The 27,324-nt window shown below is 44.7% G+C and overlaps 1 protein-coding gene across 1 annotated transcript in view; it reads right to left on the minus strand.

The window, feature by feature from the left end:
* Window positions 1-1,118: 1,118 nt before the first annotated feature.
* The window catches only part of LOC147031165 (receptor activity-modifying protein 1-like), a 35,284-nt gene continuing 9,078 nt past the window's right edge, over window positions 1,119-27,324 (minus strand). Inside the window, exons 2-3 of the mRNA XM_085875983.1 lie at window positions 17,870-18,005; window positions 1,119-1,494 (exon numbers count right to left, since the gene is read on the minus strand). Coding sequence (XP_085732109.1) covers window positions 1,245-1,494; window positions 17,870-18,005 — 386 coding nt within the window. The 3' untranslated portion in view covers window positions 1,119-1,244. The remainder of the gene's footprint in view (window positions 1,495-17,869; window positions 18,006-27,324) is intronic.

Here is a 27,324-nt window from a genome sequence, read left to right on the forward strand (position 1 = left end):
GAAAATTGCAGGTGATCAAAGCAAGACGTGATGGAAAATACTAGGTTATCAAAGCAAGAGGTTATGGAATATACCAGATTATCAAAGGAAGAGGTTATGATAAATTCCATTTGATCAAAGGAAGTGTTTATGGTAAATTCCAGTTGATCAAAGCAAGACGTGATGGAAAATTCCAGGTTATCAAAGCAAGAGGTTATGGAAAATTCCAGATTATCAAAGGAAGAGGTGATGGTAAATTCCAGTTGATCAAAGGAAGAGGTAATGGTAAATTCCAGTTGATCAAAGGAAGAGGTAATGGAAAATACCAGGTTATCAAAGCAAGAGGTTATGGAAAAGACCAGATCATCAAAGTAGAAGGTTATGGAAAATACCAGGTTATCAAAGCAGGAGGTTATGGAAAATACCAGGTTATAAAAGCAGGAGGTTATGGAAAATTCCAGGTTACCAAAGCAAAAGGTTATGGAAAATACTAGATTATCAAAGGAAGAGGTTATGATAAATTCCAGATGATCAAAGGAAGTGGTTATGGGAAATTCTAGTTGATCAAAGCAAGACGTGATGGAAAATTCCAGGTTATCAAAGCAAGAGGTTATGGAAAATACCAGATTATCAAAGGAAGAGGTTATGATAAATTCCAGTTGATCAAAGGAAGAGGTTATGGAAAATACCAGGTTGTCAAAGCAAGTGGTAATGGACAATAACAAATCATCAATGTAGAAGGTTATGGAAAATACCAGGTTATCAAAGCAGGAGGTTATGGAAAATACCAGGTTATCAAAGCAGGAGGTTATGGAAAATACCAGGTTATCAAAGCAGGAGGTTATGGAAAATACCAGGTTATCAAAGCAAGAGGTTATTGAAAATTCCAGGTGATCAAAGGAAGAAGTTATGATAAATTCCAGTTGATTAAAGGAAGAGGTTATGGTAAATTCCAGTTGATCAAAGGAAGAGGTTATGGTAAATTCCAGTTGATCAAAGCAAAAGGTTATGGAAAATACCAGTCATTTTCTTCTTTTGACAAAGAGTAACAGAGTCGCACTTGTTTTTTTCTTCTTCAAAGAATGGGGAAAGCATTCATTTGAAAAACGATGCCAACGGGTATCTTTGTTTCTGGATGATTAAAACAAGAGGTTATTTGAAATTCCAGTCATTTTATTTTGATAAAGAGTTCTACACACACTTTTTTCACAGAATGAGAAAAAAAATTCATACCAAAGACTATGCCAAAGTTTACCCATGCTTGCTCAAACTTTTCCTTCATGCCGCTTGACAATACACAAGACAGCCACAGTGGTCGTGATGGTGAGGACGGATGGCAGAGCTATAAGTAGGCCGAGGATGAGAGGAGGAGGGTCAGCCAGGTGATCGAGGGAGCAGTTTGCAAAGAACAAATGATGTGCTTCACTGAAGATCTCATCAATGGATGGGTTGGGCCAAAAACAGGAGGCCTCGTGTGCTCCCATCATGGTGCATTTCGTGAATTTGTCATAAAGGCTGTATACATCACGGTAAAGAAACAGAGGTAGATTGTCAGTCATTTTGCCTTTTGTCCATCTTTCCTCTCATCTACTGTCTCTGATCATTTATTCCCTGTAAAACAAGAATGTGGACCAATCTCCCCATGAGCTCAAAGAACAAACTGAACCTGCTTCCTCGTTTCCTATGCCTATAACACCTTTCTTAGCCACACCCAGCTTGACCCTCCCTTTTCTCCAAATACTCATTGTGACAGAACACCTACCCCTCATATATCTCTCCTTGAGTATCTTTGTGGTCCCATAATCTGTTGAACTCTGTTTTATTTTTATTTTTAACTTTAAGTAATGTTTGGAGTGGAGCTGTCTTACTCCCCACATCCCCCCAACACACACACACACACACACACACACACACACACACACACACACACACACACACACACACACACACACACACACACACACACACACACACACACACCTGCGAAAGAACACAAGACTGAGCTTGGAGGAAGTGCCGGCACTTCTCGTGGTATTCTGCATACCAGCGACGTCACAACAATGGCACTACCTTTCTCAGTGGAGCATTTCCCAAAGAAGGATTTCCTCCTCCCCATAGAAGCCAACCAATGGGGACTGTCCGTGCTCTTATCCTCTTCAATGCTGCACGTCAAGTAAGGTACTGCTAAACTGCAGGTTTTTAAATTGCCATGAAGGTGATTTGTTTTCTTGTGTTCAAGTTAACTCATTCAATTGAAATTAAATAGAGATTTTAAAGTTCGGAGAAAAAGAAAAAAAGTTTTTCGGCAGTTTACCGCTGTTGATGCAGGGTCTTTACATCACCTTATTTAACATGTCATATTAGTTCTTCATTGCTGTTATTTGTGTCCTTTATGACGTCACCAAAGACAATCATTCCCGTTTGGAATGATTTTCAATTTTGCTTCACTGCCAGACAGGCAGACAGACTGAAACGATTAGCCCACTCCTCTCTGCACGTGCATGATCAGGACACGATTCCGTACAGTTTACCAAATTCAGAGCCAAAGTTCTGCTAAACTGCAAATTCGTGTTCCAATTCATGTGCCGTTTGAAATTTATATGTTGAGCACCGCAGAGTACAATCAAATTTAAGGAGTTCCTCAATCATGAACTGACAAGCGAGACAGACAGAGTGAACCAATTGCCTAAGTCAGGCTTGCACTCCGCACGCGGGGTATTGATATAGAGCAAACATTACATAATTATAATTTACTCCACCATTGTGTAGTGAAGCCATATTTCAAGGAGGCTGTCTGGCTGTACTACATGTCGTGAGGATGAGCCCAGATGTACATGGTGCAAGGATGTGTAAAAGCAAGGAGACAATCGGCGGTATTAGTTTTGTGTTCTCTTTACGATGACGTGCAAGTCATAAACACCCACTTACAAAAATATAGGGTGGTGTGGACATTCGACGGATTCCATCAAGCATCGCAAGCTCACTGTCCATGAAACACCATTTCCAAAACTGGTGATCGATAAACTTCAGCATTTCATGTCGATCAGGACGAGTTATTACAAATCACATGAGAATGTGATTGGTGGAAAGTTTGGAAAGTTTTTCAATTTTTCCAGATTTCATGCTTTAAGAACAACTGATCTCCTTTATTTAACCCGAGAGCATTAGCACCGGACTACCGAATCCGGATTCACCTTTTTGATCGTGTGAATCGGCCGTAAGGAAAGCAAATGTAACTTTCTATATGAATGTAGGATGTTTAATGTGCTATAAAAGATGAGAGTGAAATTGAGCTGGTTCTTTATTAGACAAGTTCATGGAGAACTTCATGAGCAGGAAGCCCAGTACTAGATTACTTAATCCGGATTAACTGTTTTGATGGTGTGAATCGGCCGTAACGAAAGCAAATGTAGCTTTCTATTAGAATGTAGGATGTTTAATGTGCTGTAAAAGATGAGAGTGGAATTGAGCTGGTTCTTTATTCGACAATTTCATGGAGAACTTCATGAGCAGGAAGCATAAGATTTTCTCTGCTTAGTTCAGAGTTGGGAATGATGGATAAGCACATTTCACCTTCAAGGCTCTGCTAGCTCATCTACAAATTGACCTTTTAAAGTTTAAACTCCAATCGAGTTATATAAGCCAACAGTTTGAAAACATCTGTATGTTGAAGACAGCGTCGAGGTAACCCATTCAAAAATTGCTCACATTACGTCATTCATTTTCATTCCCTGCCATAAAGCAGTGAAATGAGTGAAAGGAAAAACACATACACACACACACACACACACACACATACACACACACACACACACACACACACACACACACACACACACACACACACACACACACACACACACACACACTACGACGTAGATTACCTGTTTCGGCAATCGTTCCATGTGCACTCAGTTCAGATGATTTGTGGAGGATATTATCTAATTATGGCGCCCACACAACTAATCAAGCCTCCATACAATGTCTAAAACCTCACGGGAAGAAACACAACCACAACACTCCCATTCGAACATTCACTCACAGGTAAGGTGTACGAACATTCAGCCACAGGTAAGATTTCCACTCAGCAGTTTTATCTCATTCTACCCACCAAGTTATCCTCACATTCTACCCACCAAGTTATCCTCACATTCTACCCACCAAGTTATCCTCACATTCTACCCACAAAGTTATCCCCACATTCTACCCACCAAGTTATTCCCACATTCTACCCACCAAGTTATCCTCTCATTCTACCCACCAAGTTATCCTCACATTCTACTCACCAAGTTATTCTCTCATTCTATCCACCAAGTTATCCTCACATTCTACCCACCAAGTCATCCTCACATTCTACCCACCAAGTTATCTTCACATTCTACCCACCAAGTTATCCTCACATTCCACTCACCAAGTTATCTCTCATTTTACCCACCAAGTTATCTTCACATTCTACCCACCAAGTTATCTTCACATTCTACCCCACCAGGTTATTTTCAGATTCTGCCTACGAAGTTATCTTTACATTCTACCCCACCAGGTTATTCTCACATTCGACTCACCAAGTTATCTTCACATTCTACCCACCAAGTTATCTTCACATTTTACCAACCAAGTTATCCTCACATTCTACCCACCAAGTTATCCTCACATTCTACCCACCAAGTTGTCCTCACATTCTACCCACCAAGTTATCCTCACATTCTATCCACCAAGTTATCCTCACATTCTTTCCACCAAGTTATCCTCTCATTCTACCCACCAAGTTATCTTCACATTCTACCCACCAAGTTATCCTCACATTCTACCCACCAAGTTATCCTATCATTCTACCCAGCAAGTTATCTTCACATTCTACCCACCAACTTATCCTCACATTCTACCCACCAAGTTATCCTCACATTCTACCCACCAGCTTATCCTCACATTCTACCCACCAAGTTATCCTCACATTCTACCCACCAACTTATCCTCACATTCTACCCACCAAGTTATCCTCACATTCTACCCACCAAGTTATCTTCACATTCTACCCACCAAGTTATCCTCACATTCTACCCACCAAGTTATCCTCACATTCTACCCACCAAGTTATCCTCTCATTCTACCCAGCAAGTTATCCTCACATTCTATCCACCAAGTTATCCTCACATTCTACCCACCAAGTTATCCTCACATTCTACCCACCAAGTTATCCTCACATTCTACCCACCAAGTTATCCCCACATTCTACTCACCAAGTTAGCCTCACATTCTACCCACCAAGTTATCCCCACATTCTACCCACCAAGTTATCCCCACATTCTACTCACCAAGTTAGCCTCACATTCTACCCACCAAGTTATCCCCACATTCTACCCACCAAGTTATCCCCACATTTTACTCACCAAGTTATCCTCTCATTATATGGAACAAGGTGCAATGAATGGTTTGTTAACGATTGTTTTTTTTCACTTTCTTCATTCATGTTATCGAATGCCTGTTCCTCATCGTTACCAATCGCTCGGGACATTGCAAGGCTTACAAACATCCGGAGACGTCGGTTTTCGTGGCTTCGCATCCCGGGTGTCGCCGGGAGGTGTATGTTAATGGGTACTCATGGCATGCCAAACGAGCCGTTTCTTAACAACCGTTTTGTTGGAGTGCTTGCTTCAGTGCTTAAGCCGCTTGGCGAGCGCTCTCCAACCTGCTTGGTTGTTTGTTTCGGTAAAAGTTCCTGTGCTCTCAATGGAACATCGATTGGACAGACATACATCTCCACCAGTGTTAGGCCATGCAGTGCGTGCCTTGGGAGGTTTCTCATCCGCTGATAATGTGTAATTTTATTTTTCCAGGACATCGTTTTGTTTTTCCTCATGTGCGATCTCCTTTTAATACAATCCCTCACTTGGATATCGATACATGCATAAAAACAATAAGGTCCATCCGACCGGGTGTTGGCCATGATCTGGTTGTGAAGGCGGAGAGCAGAGATCGACATTTTGTGTTCTGAGCCTTGATATATTATACAATTTAACTTTGTTAATTTCCCACTTGAATTCCTCTTTCAAAGAACTCTGTTTGAAGGTAAATCTTTGTGTTTGTCGTTTTTATAAATTTTATGTGTGTGTACGTGCATAAACTGAATTATCAAAACGGAACGGAAGTGTGTGGGTGTGTGTTTGTGTGTTTGTTGGCTATTGGTTGTTATCTCCATATGCGGGTTTCAGAAGGTGGAACGGATCTCCCCCAAGTCTTGAAGTATCCACTGTCGTGTGTGTGGTGTGTGTTTGTGTGTTTGTCGTTGATTGGTATCTATATATGTGGGTTTCAGAATGTGGAATGGAGTCCTCCCAGGGCAGGATAAAAGTATCCACCTTCATGTCGGTAAGGGGTCACGATTCATGGACCAAGCTTTGAAGTTTTCTGTTTTCAAAGTTTTTTTTGTCGAGGGCTCTCTTCATGATCGCTACCGAGCTCCGGACGGATTCCAACTGCAGTTCGTCTGTCGTGATATTCCCAGGGATGGTTTTTAATATCTCTGTGCAGCTCTTCATCGTCATTCCCATGAGGTTCTTCGTCATCACAGGTACAACTTCAACTTCCAGGATCTTTTCACTTCCTGCTTGAGGTCTTGGTATTTGGTCATTTTCTTGATTTCTGCATCGTTCGTCCAAAATCACTGGTATTAACATATCAATTTGCAATGTCTTCTTCTCTTTTTTTTTGTACCGAAGTATATCATGTGGTCACAATGCTTTGTTTTCGATGTTCACGCCTGATGGGATCATAAGGTCGTACCGTACGTGAACGGTACTTCAATATTTTCAATGATTGCTATTGGTTCATTTTCCCTCAAATTTTCTGGAACTGGAATATCAAAGTTTTTGTTGATGTGCTGGTGGATTACTTTACAAACTCTGTTGTGGTGTTGTGTGTACAGCTGTTCTGACACGTTTTTTTGTTGTTTTGTCGTGTTCGGTCATAAAGCGTCACATATCATTCTCTTTGCTAACCCACCTCCACTCCTCACCTGTCTTTTTTTTCCTCTTCCTCCCCCCCCCCCTTCTCTCTCTCTCTCTGTCCCCTCATCACTCCCCCTCCTAATAAATTGCAGCACTCTCCACCCACACCGCTGTCGCTCTCTTGCTGTCTCTGCCCGTCTGTCTCTCTCTCTCTCTCTCTCCCTCTCACGCACCCCTCCCTTCCACAGTCAATAGCAACGTTTGAGGTGTGGCTTTCTCCACCCCCCCACCACCTCCCTATTCTTCATCCTCTCTGCCTCCCCTCCCCCCTCTCACCCGACTCCTGCCTCCTCTCTTTCTCCCCCCCTCCTTTATTGTCCCCATCAGCGAAGTGACTGATTGCATTTGCTAGTGTATAATAACCTCAGATATCTCATGGTGCACCGCACTTCATGTAGTAAACGCATCTTTTCAATCCCACCTGTATATCTGAAGCGAAATGGCAGGTTTGATGTGTACAGCAACCTTCCCCTCTTGCTCCTTTTATTACTCCTTCATCTTGCACACCCGACCAACCTCACAATGGTCTTTCAGAACATTCATCAGGAGATTGTCAAAACTGCACTGTACTTTATGTGCAAAATCAACCTTATCCACACCATCATCGGTCGTCAGGCAAGACAGTATTATTATTTATTTCAGGTATCCTTCGGGCCGCAGGTCTATTCATTGGTTTATGTGAATATCTTGGTGGAGTGACGAGTCTGTTCAGTGGTCGACATGTACATTCTAGTGGGGGTGACGCAGGTCTGTTCAGTGGTGGATGTGCACATCCTGGTGGGGTGACGCTGGTTTGTTTAGTGGTCTATGTGTACATCCTGGTGGGGTGACACAGGTCTGTTCAGTGGTACACATACACATCTTGGTGGGGTGATGTAGGTCTGTTCAGTGGTCTACGTGCACATCCTGGTGGGGTGATGTAGGTTTGTTCAGTGGTGGACGTGCACATCCTGGTGGGGTGACACAGGTTTGTTCAGTGGTGGACGTGCACATCCTGGTGGGGTGATGCTGGTTTTTTCAGTGGTCTATGTGCATATCCGGGTGGGGTGACGCTGGTTTGTTTAGTGGTCTATGTGTACATCCTGGTGGGGTGACACAGGTCTGTTCAGTGGTAGACATACACATCCTGGTGGGGTGATGTAGATCTGTTCAGTGGTCTACGTGCACATCCTGGTGGGATGATGTAGGTTTGTTCAGTGGTGGACGTGCACATCCTGGTGGGATGATGTAGGTTTGTTCAGTGGTGGACGTGCACATCCTGGTGGGGTGACGCTGGTTTTTTCAGTGGTCTATGTGCATATCCGGGTGGGGTGATGCTGGTTTGTTTAGTGGTCTATGTGTACATCCTGGTGGGGTGACACAGGTCTGTTCAGTGGTAGACATACACATCTTGGTGGGGTGATGTAGATCTGTTCAGTGGTCTACGTGCACATCCTGGTGGGGTGATGTAGGTTTGTTCAGTGGTGGACGTGCACATCCTGGTGGGATGACTCAGGTCTGTTCAGTGGTGGACGTGCACATCCTGGTGGGATGACTCAGGTCTGTTCAGTGGTGGACGTGCACATCCTGGTGGGGTGACGCTGGTTTTTTCAGTGGTCTATGTGCATATCCGGGTGGGGTGATGTAGGTTTGTTCAGTGGTGGACGTGCACATCCTGGTGGGATGACTCAGGTCTGTTCAGTGGTGGACGTGCACATCCTGGTGGGGTGACGCTGGTTTTTTCAGTGGTCTATGTGCATATCCAGGTGGGGTGATGCAGATCTGTTCAGTGGTAGACATACACATCTTGGTGGGGTGATGTAGGTTTGTTCAGTGGTCTACGTGCACATCCTGGTGGGGTGATGCATTTTCCCCAATGTATTGTCCCATTGTGATGATGAACTTGTTCAGATCATAACCCTTGGAAACAATTGACACTCTAATACATTTTAAACATGTGCACGCATCGTTTCTGAGGTTGTTAAGCTGGCTGTTCTCTTTGCACGCACTCCTTAGTGCTCGTGAAACATTTACCCACCAAGTTATTCCTTTTCCACCTCAGCATTGTCCAATGCAATGACAATGGTTTGTGGTGCTCGATCTTATGGGTAAGCAGTGTGGTCATGTCCATAGGCTTGTATTTACGTGGAATCCCTGTTCGAGAATTGGATATCGCTGTGGGTCTGCTGGAGCGGGTCCCTTGGGCATTCTTTTGCAGTTGGGAAATCAATCAACATTACGAGCCAGAAGTTCACCCCAGCTAACCCCGAGTCGGTTCCCAGTGGGATACATGGGATGCGATCAGATAGGTGAGAACAAAATGGGAATGGCCCTTTCGGTGATGGTAACTAAATCCATGCAATGCCTCTCCACAGGTTATACACACACACCCAGACTCAGATGAGAAAACGAGGATGACCACAGGTTATACACACACCAAGACTCACATGACATTACCAGCACGACCACAGGTTATACACACACCAAGACTCACATGACATTACCAGCACGACCACAGGTTATACACACACACCAAGACTCACACGAGATAACGAGGATGACCACAGGTTATACACACACACCCAGACTCACATGACATTACCAGCACGACCACAGGTTATACACACACACCAAGACTCACATGACATTACCAGCACGACCACAGGTTATACACACACACCAAGACTCACACGAGATAACGAGGACGACCACAGGTTATTCACACACACCCAGACTCACATGACATTACCAGCACGACCACAGGTTATACACACACACCAAGACTCACATGACATTACCAGCACGACCACAGGTTATACACACACACCCAGACTCACGTGACATTACCAGCACGACCACAGGTTATACACACACCAAGACTCACATGACATTACCAGCACGACCACAGGTTATACACACACCAAGACTCACATGACATTACCAGCACGACCACAGGTTATACACACACCAAGACTCACATGACATTACCAGCACGACCACAGGTTATACACACACACCAGACTCACATGACATTACCAGCACGACCACAGGTTATACACACACACCAAGACTCACATGACATTACCAGCACGACCACAGGTTATACACACACACCAAGACTCACATGACATTACCAGCACGACCACAGGTTATACACACACACCCAGACTCACATGACATTACCAGCACGACCACAGGTTATACACACACACCAAGACTCACATGACATTACCAGCACGACCACAGGTTATACACACACCAAGACTCACATGACATTACCAGCACGACCACAGGTTATACACACACACCAAGACTCACATGACATTACCAGCACGACCACAGGTTATACACACACCAAGACTCACATGACATTACCAGCACGACCACAGGTTATACACACACACCCAGACTCACGTGACATTACCAGCACGACCACAGGTTATACACACACCAAGACTCACATGACATTACCAGCACGACCACAGGTTATACACACACCAAGACTCACATGACATTACCAGCACGACCACAGGTTATACACACACCAAGACTCACATGACATTACCAGCACGACCACAGGTTATACACACACACCCAGACTCACATGACATTACCAGCACGACCACAGGTTATACACACACACCAAGACTCACATGACATTACCAGCACGACCACAGGTTATACACACACCAAGACTCACATGACATTACCAGCACGACCACAGGTTATACACACACACCCAGACTCACATGACATTACCAGCACGACCACAGGTTATACACACACACCAAGACTCACATGACATTACCAGCACGACCACAGGTTATACACACACCAAGACTCACATGACATTACCAGCACGACCACAGGTTATACACACACACCAAGACTCACATGACATTACCAGCACGACCACAGGTTATACACACACCAAGACTCACATGACATTACCAGCACGACCACAGGTTATACACACACCCAGACTCACATGACATTACCAGCACGACCACAGGTTATACACACACACCCAGACTCACATGACATTACCAGCACGACCACAGGTTATACACACACACCCAGACTCACATGACATTACCAGCACGACCACAGGTTATACACACACACCAAGACTCACATGACATTACCAGCACGACCACAGGTTATACACACACACCAAGACTCACACGAGATAACGAGGACGACCACAGGTTATACACACACACCCAGACTCACATGACATTACCAGCACGACCACAGGTTATACACACACACCAAGACTCACATGACATTACCAGCACGACCACAGGTTATACACACACACCCAGACTCACGTGACATTACCAGCACGACCACAGGTTATACACACACCAAGACTCACATGACATTACCAGCACGACCACAGGTTATACACACACCAAGACTCACATGACATTACCAGCACGACCACAGGTTATACACACACCAAGACTCACATGACATTACCAGCACGACCACAGGTTATACACACACACCCAGACTCACATGACATTACCAGCACGACCACAGGTTATACACACACCAAGACTCACATGACATTACCAGCACGACCACAGGTTATACACACACACCAAGACTCACATGACATTACCAGCACGACCACAGGTTATACACACCAAGACTCACATGACATTACCAGCACGACCACAGGTTATACACACACACCAAGACTCACATGACATTACCAGCACGACCACAGGTTATACACACACCAAGACTCACATGACATTACCAGCACGACCACAGGTTATACACACACACCCAGACTCACGTGACATTACCAGCACGACCACAGGTTATACACACACCAAGACTCACATGACATTACCAGCACGACCACAGGTTATACACACACCAAGACTCACATGACATTACCAGCACGACCACAGGTTATACACACACCAAGACTCACATGACATTACCAGCACGACCACAGGTTATACACACACACCCAGACTCACATGACATTACCAGCACGACCACAGGTTATACACACACACCAAGACTCACATGACATTACCAGCACGACCACAGGTTATACACACACCAAGACTCACATGACATTACCAGCACGACCACAGGTTATACACACACACCAAGACTCACATGACATTACCAGCACGACCACAGGTTATACACACACCAAGACTCACATGACATTACCAGCACGACCACAGGTTATACACACACACCCAGACTCACATGACATTACCAGCACGACCACAGGTTATACACACACACCCAGACTCACATGACATTACCAGCACGACCACAGGTTATACACACACACCCAGACTCACATGACATTACCAGCACGACCACAGGTTATACACACACACCAAGACTCACATGACATTACCAGCACGACCACAGGTTATACACACACACCAAGACTCACACGAGATAACGAGGACGACCACAGGTTATACACACACACCCAGACTCACATGACATTACCAGCACGACCACAGGTTATACACACACCAAGACTCACATGACATTACCAGCACGACCACAGGTTATACACACACACCAAGACTCACACGAGATAACGAGGATGACCACAGGTTATACACACACACCAAGACTCACATGACATTACCAGCACGACCACAGGTTATACACACACACCCAGACTCACGTGACATTACCAGCACGACCACAGGTTATACACACACCAAGACTCACATGACATTACCAGCACGACCACAGGTTATACACACACCAAGACTCACATGACATTACCAGCACGACCACAGGTTATACACACACACCCAGACTCACATGACATTACCAGCACGACCACAGGTTATACACACACACCAAGACTCACATGACATTACCAGCACGACCACAGGTTATACACACACACCAAGACTCACATGACATTACCAGCACGACCACAGGTTATACACACACCAAGACTCACATGACATTACCAGCACGACCACAGGTTATACACACACACCAAGACTCACATGACATTACCAGCACGACCACAGGTTATACACACACCAAGACTCACATGACATTACCAGCACGACCACAGGTTATACACACACACCCAGACTCACGTGACATTACCAGCACGACCACAGGTTATACACACACCAAGACTCACATGACATTACCAGCACGACCACAGGTTATACACACACCAAGACTCACATGACATTACCAGCACGACCACAGGTTATACACACACCAAGACTCACATGACATTACCAGCACGACCACAGGTTATACACACACCCAGACTCACATGACATTACCAGCACGACCACAGGTTATACACACACACCAAGACTCACATGACATTACCAGCACGACCACAGGTTATACACACACACCAAGACTCACATGACATTACCAGCACGACCACAGGTTATACACACACACCAAGACTCACATGACATTACCAGCACGACCACAGGTTATACACACACACCAAGACTCACATGACATTACCAGCACGACCACAGGTTATACACACACACCCAGACGAGAAAACTAGGATGACCACAGGTTATACACACACCCAGGCTCACATGAGATAACCAGGACGACCACAGGTTATACACACACACCAAGACTCACATGACATTACCAGCACGACCACAGGTTATACACACACACCAAGACTCACATGACATTACCAGCACGACCACAGGTTATACACACACACCAAGACTCACATGACATTACCAGCACGACCACAGGTTATACACACACACACCCAGACTCAGACGAGAAAACTAGGATGACCACAGGTTATACACACACCCAGGCTCACATGAGATAACTAGGACGACCACAGGTTATACACACACCAAGACTCACGCGAGATAAAGAGGACGACCACAGGTTATACACACACACCCAAACTCACACGAGATAACGAGGACGACCACAGGTTATACACACACACACACACACACACACACACACACACACACACACACACACACACACACACACACACACACACTCTCACACACACACACTCACACACACACACACTCACACACTCACACACACACTCACACACACACACACACACACTCACTCACACACTCTCACACACACACACACACACACACACACACACACACACACACACACTCACATGATGTACATAACATCCCTGTGACGAAGTCCTCGCTTTGTGAACAAATGCCACAGTTTCCCCATGTCTTGGCTCTCAGGCGTCTCTGCCCTTTCATTGTCTCTGGCTCTGTCATTGAAACACCAATCCCAGTTCTGTTTTTGTCTCAGGGATCTACCTTGTATCGTCAATACCCAAGCATTCGTTGCCTTGATATTGTTACAACCCCAAGGGATTGGCCTGTCACATTTCCATCTGAAGCAGTGTCCATGATGTGACGAATCCAGGTTTACATCCCACATTCCTAACATATTAGTGTATCTACTAATATCCTTGTAATTCCCTTTAAAGTACACTGATGTGTACTAATGTCATTGTCCTGCACCTGATTGGTGCACAAGCCCATCCATGGTATTCGTGAATGTTCCTTGGACTGGAATCAAATTTTTTTAATTGGCCCACTTGCTGCATCATCATTGAGAGTTGGCTGTGCCACTGATGCAGTGCTTCTGAACATTTGGGTGTAAGCTCATAACTTGTTCAGGGTGCCGGTGATTATTCACCTAATCTTCTTTTAGACATCGTGGAACTTATTCTTCTTTCTTTCGCATGCAGCACAAGCCTGCGGGGTAGCATCATTGGCTGAAGGTGTGACTGTGCTGCTGATGCAATTCCCTCTGCTGGTTCGGGCAGCAATTTGCCCCGTCCATCCGATGGACGGCACACACATTGTTGAATCACCCTGCCTGTGAAGCACTGGGATGACAGTTTAAAACTCGGTCTGGATTCAAACCCAGGCTAGACAACTGAGAGGTGAGTGTGTGTACCTCCAGGCAATCCTGTCAGCTTACCATGAGACCAATGCTTGCAGACAGATCACCCTGTAGTCAATTTGAGCGATGGCGGACATGTTGATGCCTCGCCCTGCGATCGTTTAAAGCTATGTCAGGATTCACACCCAGACTAAACACCTCAGAGGCGAATAGCTAATCTCTGAGCCATATATAGTTGCGATCATGGGAAGGGTTGGTGGGGGGGGGGGGTTAAGGACTCACCTACTATTTGTATTCGTATAATCTTATGACTTTCTCAATTCATGTATTAAGGACATGTGTCAGGGATAAGTTGTCTGGAATTCAGCCAATGAGAGAGAAGGACCTGCTCTATTTCGACGTATGTTAGTTAAAGATGTCCTGTCACGTGTTCTCTCATGTGTGTGTGTGTGTGTGTGTGTGTGTGTGTGTGTGTGTGTGTGTGTGTGTGTGTGTGTGTGTGTGTGTGTGTGTGTGTGCGTGCGCGCGCATGTGTGTCATCTGCTGCCACCTGTCATCATCTCCACATGCAGGCTCCAAGACTGAATGAAGCCCCCCTTCCCCGGTCCCAAAGCACCCATCTCCACCCTCGCAAGGAACCATAACTCATGGACCAAGCTGTCTCCTCATCCATGCTCCGTTTCCTTTCTCCATCTCCAGAGTGTCGACCCTGTTGATCCGCGCAACCTCTCGTGTGACTTCAGGGGGTAAACCCGATCCCACTCGGGGACATCCCCACCTTCATGAACATGGTGCCACAAGTCGTCATCTCCACACGTGGTCACACCAAAGCTCGGTCCCACCCGTCCTCCGTGGGAGGGAGTTGGGCAAGCCCACCAAGCCACAGGGTCAGGCCGCGTCGCAAACGCATGCCGAATGGCATGACATTGGACACCACAAATGTGGTCCCTGGTCCCACCGAAGCTGAAGTTTTTGGCGCAGTCTTTGGTTGCCACCAAAGCTTGGTCCCACTCGTCTTTGGCAGGAAGTCTCCAAAGCGCCTGTGTATACATGTGCACGCATTATCGTGATTGTGTATAATCACGTATTATATGTATAAATGTGTGTGTGTGTGTGTGTGTGATACTGCGATTTTCTTTCCTCCCACCATTAAAGGGAGAAAGCTCCTCTCATTCAGCTGTCCATCAACAGGGTGGAGAGTCTCCACCCTGGAGACAGGCCTCAGATCATTCACGGTTCTTTATAAGTGGGACATATACATCAATGATTGGTCCTTTGTGCCTTGGGCATGGAGAACCTCTGGGCTGTGATCGGCCAAGGGCGATAAGTTGTCAGGGAGAGTGGAACTGGCAGAAAAAGCATGCCTTGGCCTCTCATTCTGACTCTCTCTTGTGGCGCTGTACATGCTGGGACATGCTCTTGCTGCTCTGCTTTCTGACTGCTGGATGTTGTGCCATTGTGAGCCTGCCTGCTTGCTCCTGCCCTCACTCTCCTGCCGTTCCGCCTCGAGTCAGCCCCATGCACCCTCTTTTTACCTCCGCCACCAAAGGTGGACAGAGGTTGTTTTCACCCCTGTGTGTCTGTCTGTGAGCAGGATATCTCAAAAAGTTATGGATTTGGACTAAATTGATGGACAGGTTGGGCATGTGACGTGGTTGAATTGATTCAATTTTGGTGAAGATCTGGATCCGGATACGAGAATTTTTTTGTTATTTGCATATGGTTCTTCACTTCTGATAGATGGCGTCAAAAACGGTGGATCGCAAGATATTTTAAGAAGTTGTGGACGAGCTATGACAAAACGAGGTGGATGAGTTGGTTAGGTGACAAGAACAAGCTGATTCGATTTTGGTTCAGGTCCGTATGCAGATCCGGCCAATCAGTGGGATAGAAAACGTAAACCGTTCAGCCTGGCAGAGGTATGCGCTCTACCGAGTGACCATTCTATTTTCAAGTTGTGTTTTGTGTCTGTCCTTGTGTCTGACATTTCATGCCATTTGTCCAATGTGAAATTAAATTATTTATTTCCCTTGTAGAGGTGGTGTGCCTCGTGATCCCACTATTTTGCCGTGCTGACATTTGGGTTCAATTGGGATCCCTGGAGGATTAAATGAGTGATAATCCTGTTAGATCACTGGCATGTTATGACATGCCAGGGAAATGAATGGCATCATCCGGTCAGCGTCGGTTCGTTCAAATTATAAACCACTTTGTTTAATCCCTGAATACTTGCTTCATTGGGTCGGTTCCCACCAATCAGTGAAGGAGCATTTTTGAGTGGGAATGGCCAATGTGAATATATTTTCCTGCATTCTCTTACGACAGCTCAATCACTGTCAGGAAAGCTCAAAAATGATTATTTCCAAACATTTTCACTTCGTCCTTGGTGATGATGTCATGGTAGCAGCACAAGGACCTTTGCCTGAGTACCTTGTCATGTGGAACTTTATTCTTCACGACTCCAAAGTGGATTGAACTCCTTCGTTTACCCTCTCCCCATCATTCCCTTCCACCGTTACATCTACCGCCGTCTTTATGCAAGCCGTGATGGAATTTAATAAACTTGATGAGTTTTTCATCAACGAATTGCGCTCCGTATTCATGAAATATTATTATGGATTACGGTTGGAAAATGAAAAAGGTTCAAGATGGAAAGTCCAATTCAATCATTCATGTGCAGCCTGTGACTGCTTGGCTGCATCATTTTCTGGGGGGCACAGTTGTGCCACTGATGCAATGCCCCATGTTATCAATAAGCTGGGACTCATTTTGCCAACCTCAGAAGGATGACGGTTTGAGTCAACCCACCTGGTGTTAATTTGACAGCACAACAGGGGCTTGACCTCTAGATTTTAAGATCTTAAGCAAGCCACCTTAACCGTGAAGCCAACATCAGGCTGAAAGTACAACCTTCCTATAATTGGTAAACTTGTGCATTCCCATCTGAGTAACTAGCATGTCCGTTCATGGCGTGCTCGAGGTCAAGCGCATACCTGCTTGACATGCTCCATTCACACCAGTTGTCCTCGTGCAGCCACTCCATGTTGTGCTTGAAAATGTTCAAACACCTGTTCGTGTAGAGCTTCATCACGCTGACCTGGCAGAGGGAGGCCAAGGCTGGCCAGCCACCTGCAGGTATGCATGTCAAAGTCACACTTCAGTGCCAGGAAATCTGTTCTTATACGTTTAACACATGCCTTAAATTGAAGGAACCGGAAATATGGTCCAACCCCGCATGAGTTACATCCTCATGTAGACCCACATTCCACATCGAATGACTGGACATTCGTGCGTATCGACTTAAACGATTCATTAGCCCTTTCCACCACATCATCCACATTATTAAGCTGGTTGGCTCATCTGCTTTCCCTTGTGCATAAAAAAACCTCCCGTAATGTCTGCCAAAGGAGTAGGCTCTTCGCAAAGCTGTTGCTCAGGTGATTCATTGCAATGTTCTTTTTTTTTTCAATACATCTACCTGTATTACCTGTATAATGCTCAAGTTTAAAAACACTTCATTTTGGCTGCAATGGGTTATTATTTCATTGTCTACCTGTGTGAAGAGAGAAGCAAGAATGATGAACGCAAGAAGAATGAAGTGCTAAAGAGGTTTATCGTTTTCATCGCAACAACTTCAACCTCCTCGACCTCAACCTCAACCTCCTCAACCTCAACCCAGCAAATTCCAATCCATTGCACAATGGAGATGTCCCTGAGCTCATACCGAGGGGTGTTTGTCGGCATATTCACAAGACTTTCAGAGAGTGTGTTGGTGAGAGTGAGGGGCCTTGGAAGTATAACCCACACCAGCCAGTGGAGAAAGAAACAAGTCTTGAAGCACTCGACAAAACAGCCAATCTCGAGTTTCGATTTAAACCATGTTGCTGAAGTTATCATTCAGTATTTCAAGGGACAACATACACGTTTTTGTCCATTGTGACCTATGACTGAGTGTGACCTCTGCTTAAGTAAGTGCTTCTGTGCTGTCTAACATCTCAAACAAGTCCTTCAGATCAATCCCTGGAGGAACCTGAGCATAATGACGTAAAAGGGAGAGCTCAAGCTGTATGTGCTCCCGTTCTCAGCTCTCTTTCACCAAACCCCCCAACACACAAGTATCCCACCTGACACGTAAGATAGACTGTCCAAAGAGAATGGTGTCAAGCACGTTCTACATACTTCCCATCTTCTCGCAGTTTTCTGGACTCCTTTGGAGCGTGTCGGAGCTGTTTACGGGAAAGGTAAATCTGCTTGACAGCCTGAAGGCCTTGCGGACCGATCCGAATGAGCAAATGGCGGAGCCTGATCTGAAGGCCTTACGGAGTGATTTACTTGAAGAAATGGGTTATCCTGGTTTGAAAAGACCCACGGACCGAGCTGAATGACTAAGCAGGTTCTTTATTCAAAATGTCAGCTCATGGACGAGCGAGGTGATGGTGGGCAAAAAGGCAATGAGCTGAGAGTGGGACAGTGTGGCCACAGGAGGATGCAACATGCAAGGTTGTCTCTCTCTCCTCTGTTACAAGTCAACTTGTGAGAGAGGAGGGAAATAACGCAGGAACCTCCAAAAAACTAGAAAACCTTGTTTCCATGACCACTCTGGTTGAAAACCGTGTTGGCCCTGATTCTGAATGTCAATGTAATTTGGTCATCCCTGGTTGACCTGTCAGAGCGAGCGAGCCCGCATTTTATCCTGATCCTTTCCCAAGGCGTCCAGACACTTTCCCAAGGCGTCCTGACCCTTTCCAAAGGCATCCAGACACTTTCCCAAGGCGTCCTGACCCTTTCCCAAGGCGTCCTGACCCTTTCCCATGGCGTTTGTTTGTTACTTGCGAAAATCGAAGATTTTTCAAGTATATTGGTTGGTCGCGGATATTATTCTGTCTGTCTGTCTGTTTGTATGTTTGTATGTCAATCGCCGACAGGTCACATTTTTAAACCAATCTTCATGAAGCTTCAAGAAATGGTGGAGTTCTTCACAAACAAGAAGCCTATTGACTTTGAGAAGGTCAAAAGGTCAACATCGGCCAAAGATCAATAACTTTGTCATATTTCTAAACTCATCAATTTTCATCTGCTTGATGGGGAATTTGAAGAGGATTTGCCGATTAGGTCTCTGAATTCAACAACCTAATATTTTTCAGGTCCAATTTGTTTTTGGGATTTCGCAAGTATCATGCCCTGCCCGACGAATTTCTTGTTTGTTTGTATGTCAATCGCCCACACGTCACAAATTTGTTTTTACTTAATTGACTAATTTATTTATTTTAATATACAATGTCAAGGCTCGTATGAGAGCTGACACACAGAATGTATAACAAGGGGAGCAAGAGACAAGAGGGATGGGAGAGGGAAGCACAAAACAGACACATGAGATCTGTGGAAGGCGTGGGGTACACGGGGTAAACAAGATGGACACTACAGGGACTTTCAGGATGGAAAGCAGGGAATTTGAAAGAGGTGGGTTTGGGGTGGATTAACGGGGGTAGAAAAGATCATGGTTTTGGATGGGGGAAGATAACACGTGGTGGTGAACAGCTGTTTTGAAGACCTGGAGGGAATAGAGGAATTGAAGAGAGTGTGGGAGTTTGTTCCAAAGGTGGGGGAAAACGAGGAATGAAAGAGTGAAGTTGAGCAGTGATTCTTGATTTTGGTAGTTTAACCAGAAGGGGGTTGCTGGCAGACCTTGAGCGCCCTGTGGAAATATGGTGGGGACAAATTGCAGAGAGAGCAGGGGGGGTGTGGGGGGCAAGGCTGGAGAGGAGACAGTAGAAGACAGAAAGACCACCGATCTGCCTGCGGTGAGAGAGTGAGAGGCCCAAAGACTTGGCCTCATCGCGGGAGATGCCAATGATCCTAACTGCCTTTACTTGGTTTCCACAGCGTGAAGCTGAGAAAGGTGAGAGGCAGGAGCACCAGCCCAGAAGGGAGAGCAGTACTCCATCAGGCTAAGGACGAAAGCTTTATATGTGGTCAGGAGCTCAGATGTGCCAAGGAAGGACTTTGCACGACGGAGGATTCTCATGTCGGCAACTGGCTTTGGAGGCCAGGTTTGAAATGTGGCTTTCCCAGGAAAGATCATGGCAGATAGTGAGTCCCAGAAGTTTGAATGCAAGGACTTCTTCAAGAGGATTGTTGTGAAAGTAGATTGGGCGGGGGGGGGGGCGGTTCCAGATGGTTCTTTTGGAAAGACATAGTGAGAGTGTGAGATTTGTCTGGATTGAAAGACATTTTCCACGTGTTCGATCTTACCCAGATCTGCAGTGAGCGAAGAAGCTGCTGCTTGCCAATCTGAGGGATGACAGATGGTACGGCAGAGGGTGGAGTCATCCGCAAAGAGATAAAGAGGATTTTCCAGAGAGTCGGAGAGATCATTGATGAAAACCAGAAAAAGAACAGGGCCCAGAACGCTACCTTGAGGAACTCCAGCCTGAAGAGGAAGAGGTGATGAAAGAACTCCATTTAGGGCCACAAGTTGACTGCGACAGGAGAGGAAGTCCACGAGCCATGAGTGGAGATGGCCTTGGATAACATAGTAAGAGAGTTTGGTGAGCAGGGCAGGGTGCCACACCGTATCGAAGGCACGCAATATGTCTAGGGAGATGGCTAACTAGATGCTACCTGGATTTGGAGGGAGAAAGGTTTGAGAGTTCAGACTTGAGATTAGAAAGATGTTGTTTTCTGGCTCTTCTGAGAGTCGACACACTTCTTTCGAGCTGTATGGAAGGAACTGAGATTGCCTTCAATTGGATTAGCCTTCCATGAGGCAAAGGCAAGTTATTTCAGGACAACTGCCTCGCCACAAGATTCAGTGAACCATGGGTGGGGGGAAGGTTAGGACAACTGAAGACGAGTGGGGATAAATCTGTGCATCAGAGAGAGCAAGTTTGTTTGAAAGAATTCCCAGGATGAGTTGATGTCGGAGGAAGTAGAGATGGGAGACCAGTCTATCAGTTTGATGGCTGCTTGAAGTCCCTGCCAGTCGGCCTGAGTGAAATGCCAGACTTGATGGTGCTGAGGTGGTTCTCCAATAACAGCCAGAGAGATATCCACTTTGACAAACATGTGGTCAGATGAACCGATTATAGCAGAGGATGATCAGCAGATGTTTTCAGGGAAATTGGTCAAAATCAGATCCAGAAGAGATTGAGTTCTGTCGGAGGAGATCCAGGTTGGGAAGTTGACCGATTGAGTCAGTCCTAATGAAGCACAGAAGTCTTTTGCTGAAGTGCCATGGAAGGTGAGGGAGGTACCCACACCCAGCCAACTGGCATGATGACAATTGAAGTCACCACATATGAGAATGAGAGGATGGCAACATGTTGCCATCAGTGGAACCCTTTCATCCCCTCTCCTGGTGGAAGCTAGAGTACTCCAAGGCAGTGTGTTGGATCCAGTCTTGTTCTTCATCTACGTTGATGACCTCTCAGTTTCTCTGGAAAACCCTGTCTTCTTTTTTGCAGACGATTCCACATTGCATTGTACATTCCCATCATCCCACTGCTAGGTATGCAATATAGTCTCTCTGTCTGCTAATCTGTAAATGATGAGACTCAGGTCAAACAAATGGAATATATCCTTCAATCCTGAAAAATCTCAATCTCACCCATTCACTGCAGGATTGTCGAGCAAACCCACTTTTCTATTTCCATGTTCAGCAACTGGAAGAAAGTAGTTGAAAGCAAGCTTACTGGTCTATAGCTGAGAGTATTTGCTTTTGGACCATTCTTGAGATTTGGAGAGATGTTGGCGGATTCCAGGTAGATGTGAGGTGGCCAAGGAGGACAGGCTGAAGAGAGAAGATTTGAGAAGATGGACGGTGATGTCATCTGAGTGAATGAATTATGCTGGACATACGGTACACATCTTTCTACTTTATTGGGTAACTTGCTAGTGAAGACCGTACGGAATCATCTCTTTGAACAAATGGGTTTGCCTGCATTTGAAGGTTTTCCAGCCCACAGCTGTCTTTAGACCTTGTTCAGTGACGTCATTACAGACTGCAACAGAGCTGAAAGGCGTAATTACAACGTATATGAAGAGGACGATTCTTGAATCAGTTTGCTAATAGAAAGGAAATGGTTAACAGAATTGTGTGACTTTGTGTTATCATTTATTGGGGGTTTACAATTGGAAATATGGAATGAAACGTGTAAACCTTGTAAATCAAGTTAAATATCATGCAATTCCCCGTGAAAGGCAATCCCATGACGTTGATAAATGAAGGGGTTCTAAGTGTTCTTGAAAACAAACGGTTGTTGTGGAACCGAGTGTGATTTATTTAATTACATATATCACATTGTCGATGATAAATCAGTGACTCCAACAATCCGTGACGTCATGCACGCCCTGTGTTTCTCACCATTAAGTGAATTGATGAGGTTCGTTTCGTGTTGTTTTCAAGTACGATTTACATTTCGTTTCCCTGCAAAGCCTCAAGGTGTTTATTGAGGGTTATTACCTTGTACGTAATTACAAACGCCCGAAATAATAATTGTCGAGTTCGATATTGATGATAATAATAATAATAATAATAATAATAATAATAATAATAATAATAAAAAAATAATAATAATAACAATGACAACGAGAACGGCACTCGATCGAGTGCATACCTCTGCCAGCCTGAACAGTTTGGGATTTGTAACCCACTGGTAGTGCGGATCTGGATTCGGACCCGAACCAAAATCTCATCGACTTGTCCTTGTCACCTACTCAACTCATCCACCGAGTTTAGTCCGAATCCGTCCATAACTTTCAAGATATCCTGCTCACAGACAAACAGATAGACAGACAGACAGGGGTGAAAACCTAACCTCCATCCACCTTCGGTGGTGGAGGTAAGTAGAAAGCATCTCACACTGCAAAGGATGTCTGCATCCGCTTTGAACACGAACTAACTTGATGGCAACAGCTGAAAAACAATAAAATAAAATTACAAACCATAGGGTGGCCACAATGTCTCGTCACCCCTTGTAAACATTGTGACATTGCCTTTGTGGGCAGAGTGTTAATTCGTTTCCTTTTCCCCATTTTTTCAGATTAAGTGAACGTAACCATGGGTGATACAAGCAATTACATCATTGAACAACAGATTGTGGTCAGTGTCTGGATTGCCATTTGACTGGCCACTTCGAAGCCCAGACCTGTCGACATGTGATAAATCCTCAAAATAGAGTGGCGAATTGTCGCAATGGAGAGGGGGTACGGGGGGGGGGGGGTGCGGAAATACTTTTCCCGTGTGCGGAAGGCATTTGTGGTCAAAGTGGTGAGGTTTGGTGAGCGAAGTAAGGTGAGGTGCCAGTTGGGAATTGGCACACAAATTTGAACGAAATCATGGCGTGCGATGCCTGTGTGCGGGTGGTATAGACATAGTGTGTCGTGGAGATGTGGTAGATCCGAACCATGGGGGGCATCGTGGTGTGCTTATTATCAATTGCCTATTGAATGGCGTGTGTGCTTGCATGCTTGTTATGTACTATGGCTAAAAGGAAAGGGTTAGGGTAGGAATCAGAATATGAATCAGAGGCATTTACGAAACCCAACTACGAGACCCACGCAACGCACTTCGTCCCATTAACCCACCAGATATGAGGGGAGGACTAATTGCATGAAGCCTAATGAAATAACTGCCTGGGGATCACTGTATGTTGGGTGCCATTGCCTTAGAGGCATGCGGTTTTGCAGAACCACAACACTATATATATATATATATATATATATATATATATATATATATATATATATATATATATATATATATATATATATATATATATATATATATATATACATTTATCTGTATATTTGAACCCATTTCAGTGGTTACTCGGAGACAAGGAAGCACACAAAAAAAGCGTTTTAAAATAACCATTTGAATATTTGAATGACTTTAATCTAGAGGTGAGTGTGGTTGTCTTGCTGGTTGGTGGACATGTTATATTTAAGTTAAGATGTGCATCATTTAATATATTATCACATAATGGAATGTGTGAGAGTGAGGAGGGTGTATGGACATATGGACACCCAGCAGGATTAAAAAAAAATCTTTCAAAAGATGGAGGAGCTCCTTGTGAACCAAGGGCCATCCATATATAGTAGGGTGTTCCACTTTTGCAAAAGTAGTTGCTGGAATGAAGAACTATGTGCCTATCGATTCCACTAGTGAAGTTAGGTGATCGACCAAAGTTTGAAAATTTTTCCGCCTTTTTTGACCGCGGGCCGGCATTTTGAAATTTCAGGAAAAATCCATATTTTTGGAAATAATATTGATTTTTGAATATTTTTAAAAATATATTTATCTGTGTTTAGATGGCCGAATGCACTTCAGTAGACACCATTATGAGAGTAAGTACCCGTAAATATTATTCACAAACTTGTCCCAACATTTTGAGAAGGGGTTGCCATTTTGGAAATTCAGTGAAAATGGTATGTTTTGTGTGTATCTAATGAAATATATTTTTATTTTATTCTTTGTGTACTTGCAGATAAACCTTGACTGACCAATGGTCAAGGCTCCTGTGGCTATGTGGGACAAGTTCGCTAGTTACAGGAAATTTTCAAAAGTGCGAATTCTTTGCGTGTCATAAATGATCTTGCTGAAAGAGGAATTAAGCTAGTGTCTGACTTTATTCATATGTGCAATGATGAGAAACAACATCAAGCATTGTTACAGTGCGTGGAAGAGCATAGGAAGCTTTACCCAGACTATACAAAACAAACGCTATGTTCTCTATAATATATCTGTGTGGTTGCTTGTTTGCGAGATTGTTATGTTGTCATATATGAAAACCATGTCGCTTACAACATATTTGGTTGTTCTCATAATTAATTGATCATGCTCTCATTTGTCATAAATAATGTCTTTCTGAAAACGCCACTACTGATATTCTGTAAATGCCTAACAATGTGCTGTGCAATAATTGTCAAAATATGGGATTTTCAGTGAAATTCCAAAATGGCAACCCTTTCTCAAAATGTTGGGACAAGTTGTGAATAATATTTACGGGTACTTACTATCATACTGGTGCCTACTGAAGTGCATTCGGCCATCTAAACACAAAGAAATATATATTTTTTAAATATTCAAAAATCAATATTATTTCCAAAAATATGGATTTTTCCTGAAATTTCAAAAATGGCGGCCCACGGTCAAAAAAGGCGGGAAAATTTTCAAACTTTGGTCGATCACCTAACTTCACTAGTGGAATCGATAGGCACATAGTGCTTCATTCCAGCAACTACTTTTGCAAAAGTGGAACACCCTAATATATAGTGCCCAACTGTGCCTGTGGACATCCTCCTGCAACTAAGTTGGGTTAGGAATTTAGTGGCAGGATTTGCGCTCTGGCCACCATAAAACCCTTCATTCTGCAAAAGCCACAAATGCAAAGAAAACTGAAAATCCACTCTGTGGGAGTACCTCCTGTGATGCTGCCCCTCACAGGGCAGCTCACCAGATGACGGGATTGGGGCAAAGCTTTCGAGACAAAAATTCCTTGAAGATTGGAGGAAAGGCAAGGGGTAAACTTCCTGAGTTAGATTGCAGTGGTGTGTGGTGGAGTGATGCTGAATTGTCGTCCACAAGACGGCAGTCTCCTGAGGTTATCCTGAGGTGGTCTCTTCGGGTGGGTGCCTGGAATGTCCTATCCCTAAGAGAGGATGATCACCTGTCTCTGTTATCATCTGAGCAAAATAATTTGAACATCGGTATAGCAGCACTCTCTGAGGTTCGGAGACTGGATAGTGGCGAGATCATGGTGGGTGGTTCCACCTACTATTTGTTTGGTCGCTCTGATGGTTACAATGACAAGGAGTTGCTGTAGCTGTGTCCAATAAGCTGACTCCAATGATAACTGAGGTAACACCGGTCAACGAGCGTATTATGAGACTCAGGATTCATTACTCCTTGGGTGTTGTTTCCCTGGTTTCTGTATATGCTCCGACTGAGGCGAGTGATCTCACCGTGAAGGATGCATTCTATGCCACGTTCGAGTCTGAGGTTGATCAGTGCCCCAGGCAAGATACTCTTCCAGTCTTTGGGGATTTCAATGCTTTGACTGGCACTGATAGGGATGATTATGAGATGTGTGTTGGCCCCCATGGGTCTGGAACAGTGAACCAGAATAGCACTAAGTTCCTTGACTTTGCAAGAAGTCATGGACTTAAGGTGACTGGTTCATTATTTCAGCAGCCACAGGCTCATCGCTGGACTTGGTATTCCAGTCCTGATGGTGTAGCAAAGGAGGTTGACCATGTGCTCTATGATGGTCACTGGAGAATGATCCAGAACTGCAGAACTGGAGGATGATACTGGAGTGCTCATTTTCTCAATACCAACTACAGGCTTGTTGAGGCAATTCTGAAGTTGAAGCTTAAATCCAGGAGAATGATACTATCCAAGCCTAGGCTGGATGTTGGCAAGCTCAAGGATTAAAGGGTAGCTGAG

This window comes from Eptatretus burgeri, chromosome 3 (assembly GCF_056783735.1).
Source record: "Eptatretus burgeri isolate ZD-2024b chromosome 3, Ebu_testis_v1, whole genome shotgun sequence".
NCBI classification, from domain to species: domain Eukaryota; kingdom Metazoa; phylum Chordata; class Myxini; order Myxiniformes; family Myxinidae; genus Eptatretus; species Eptatretus burgeri.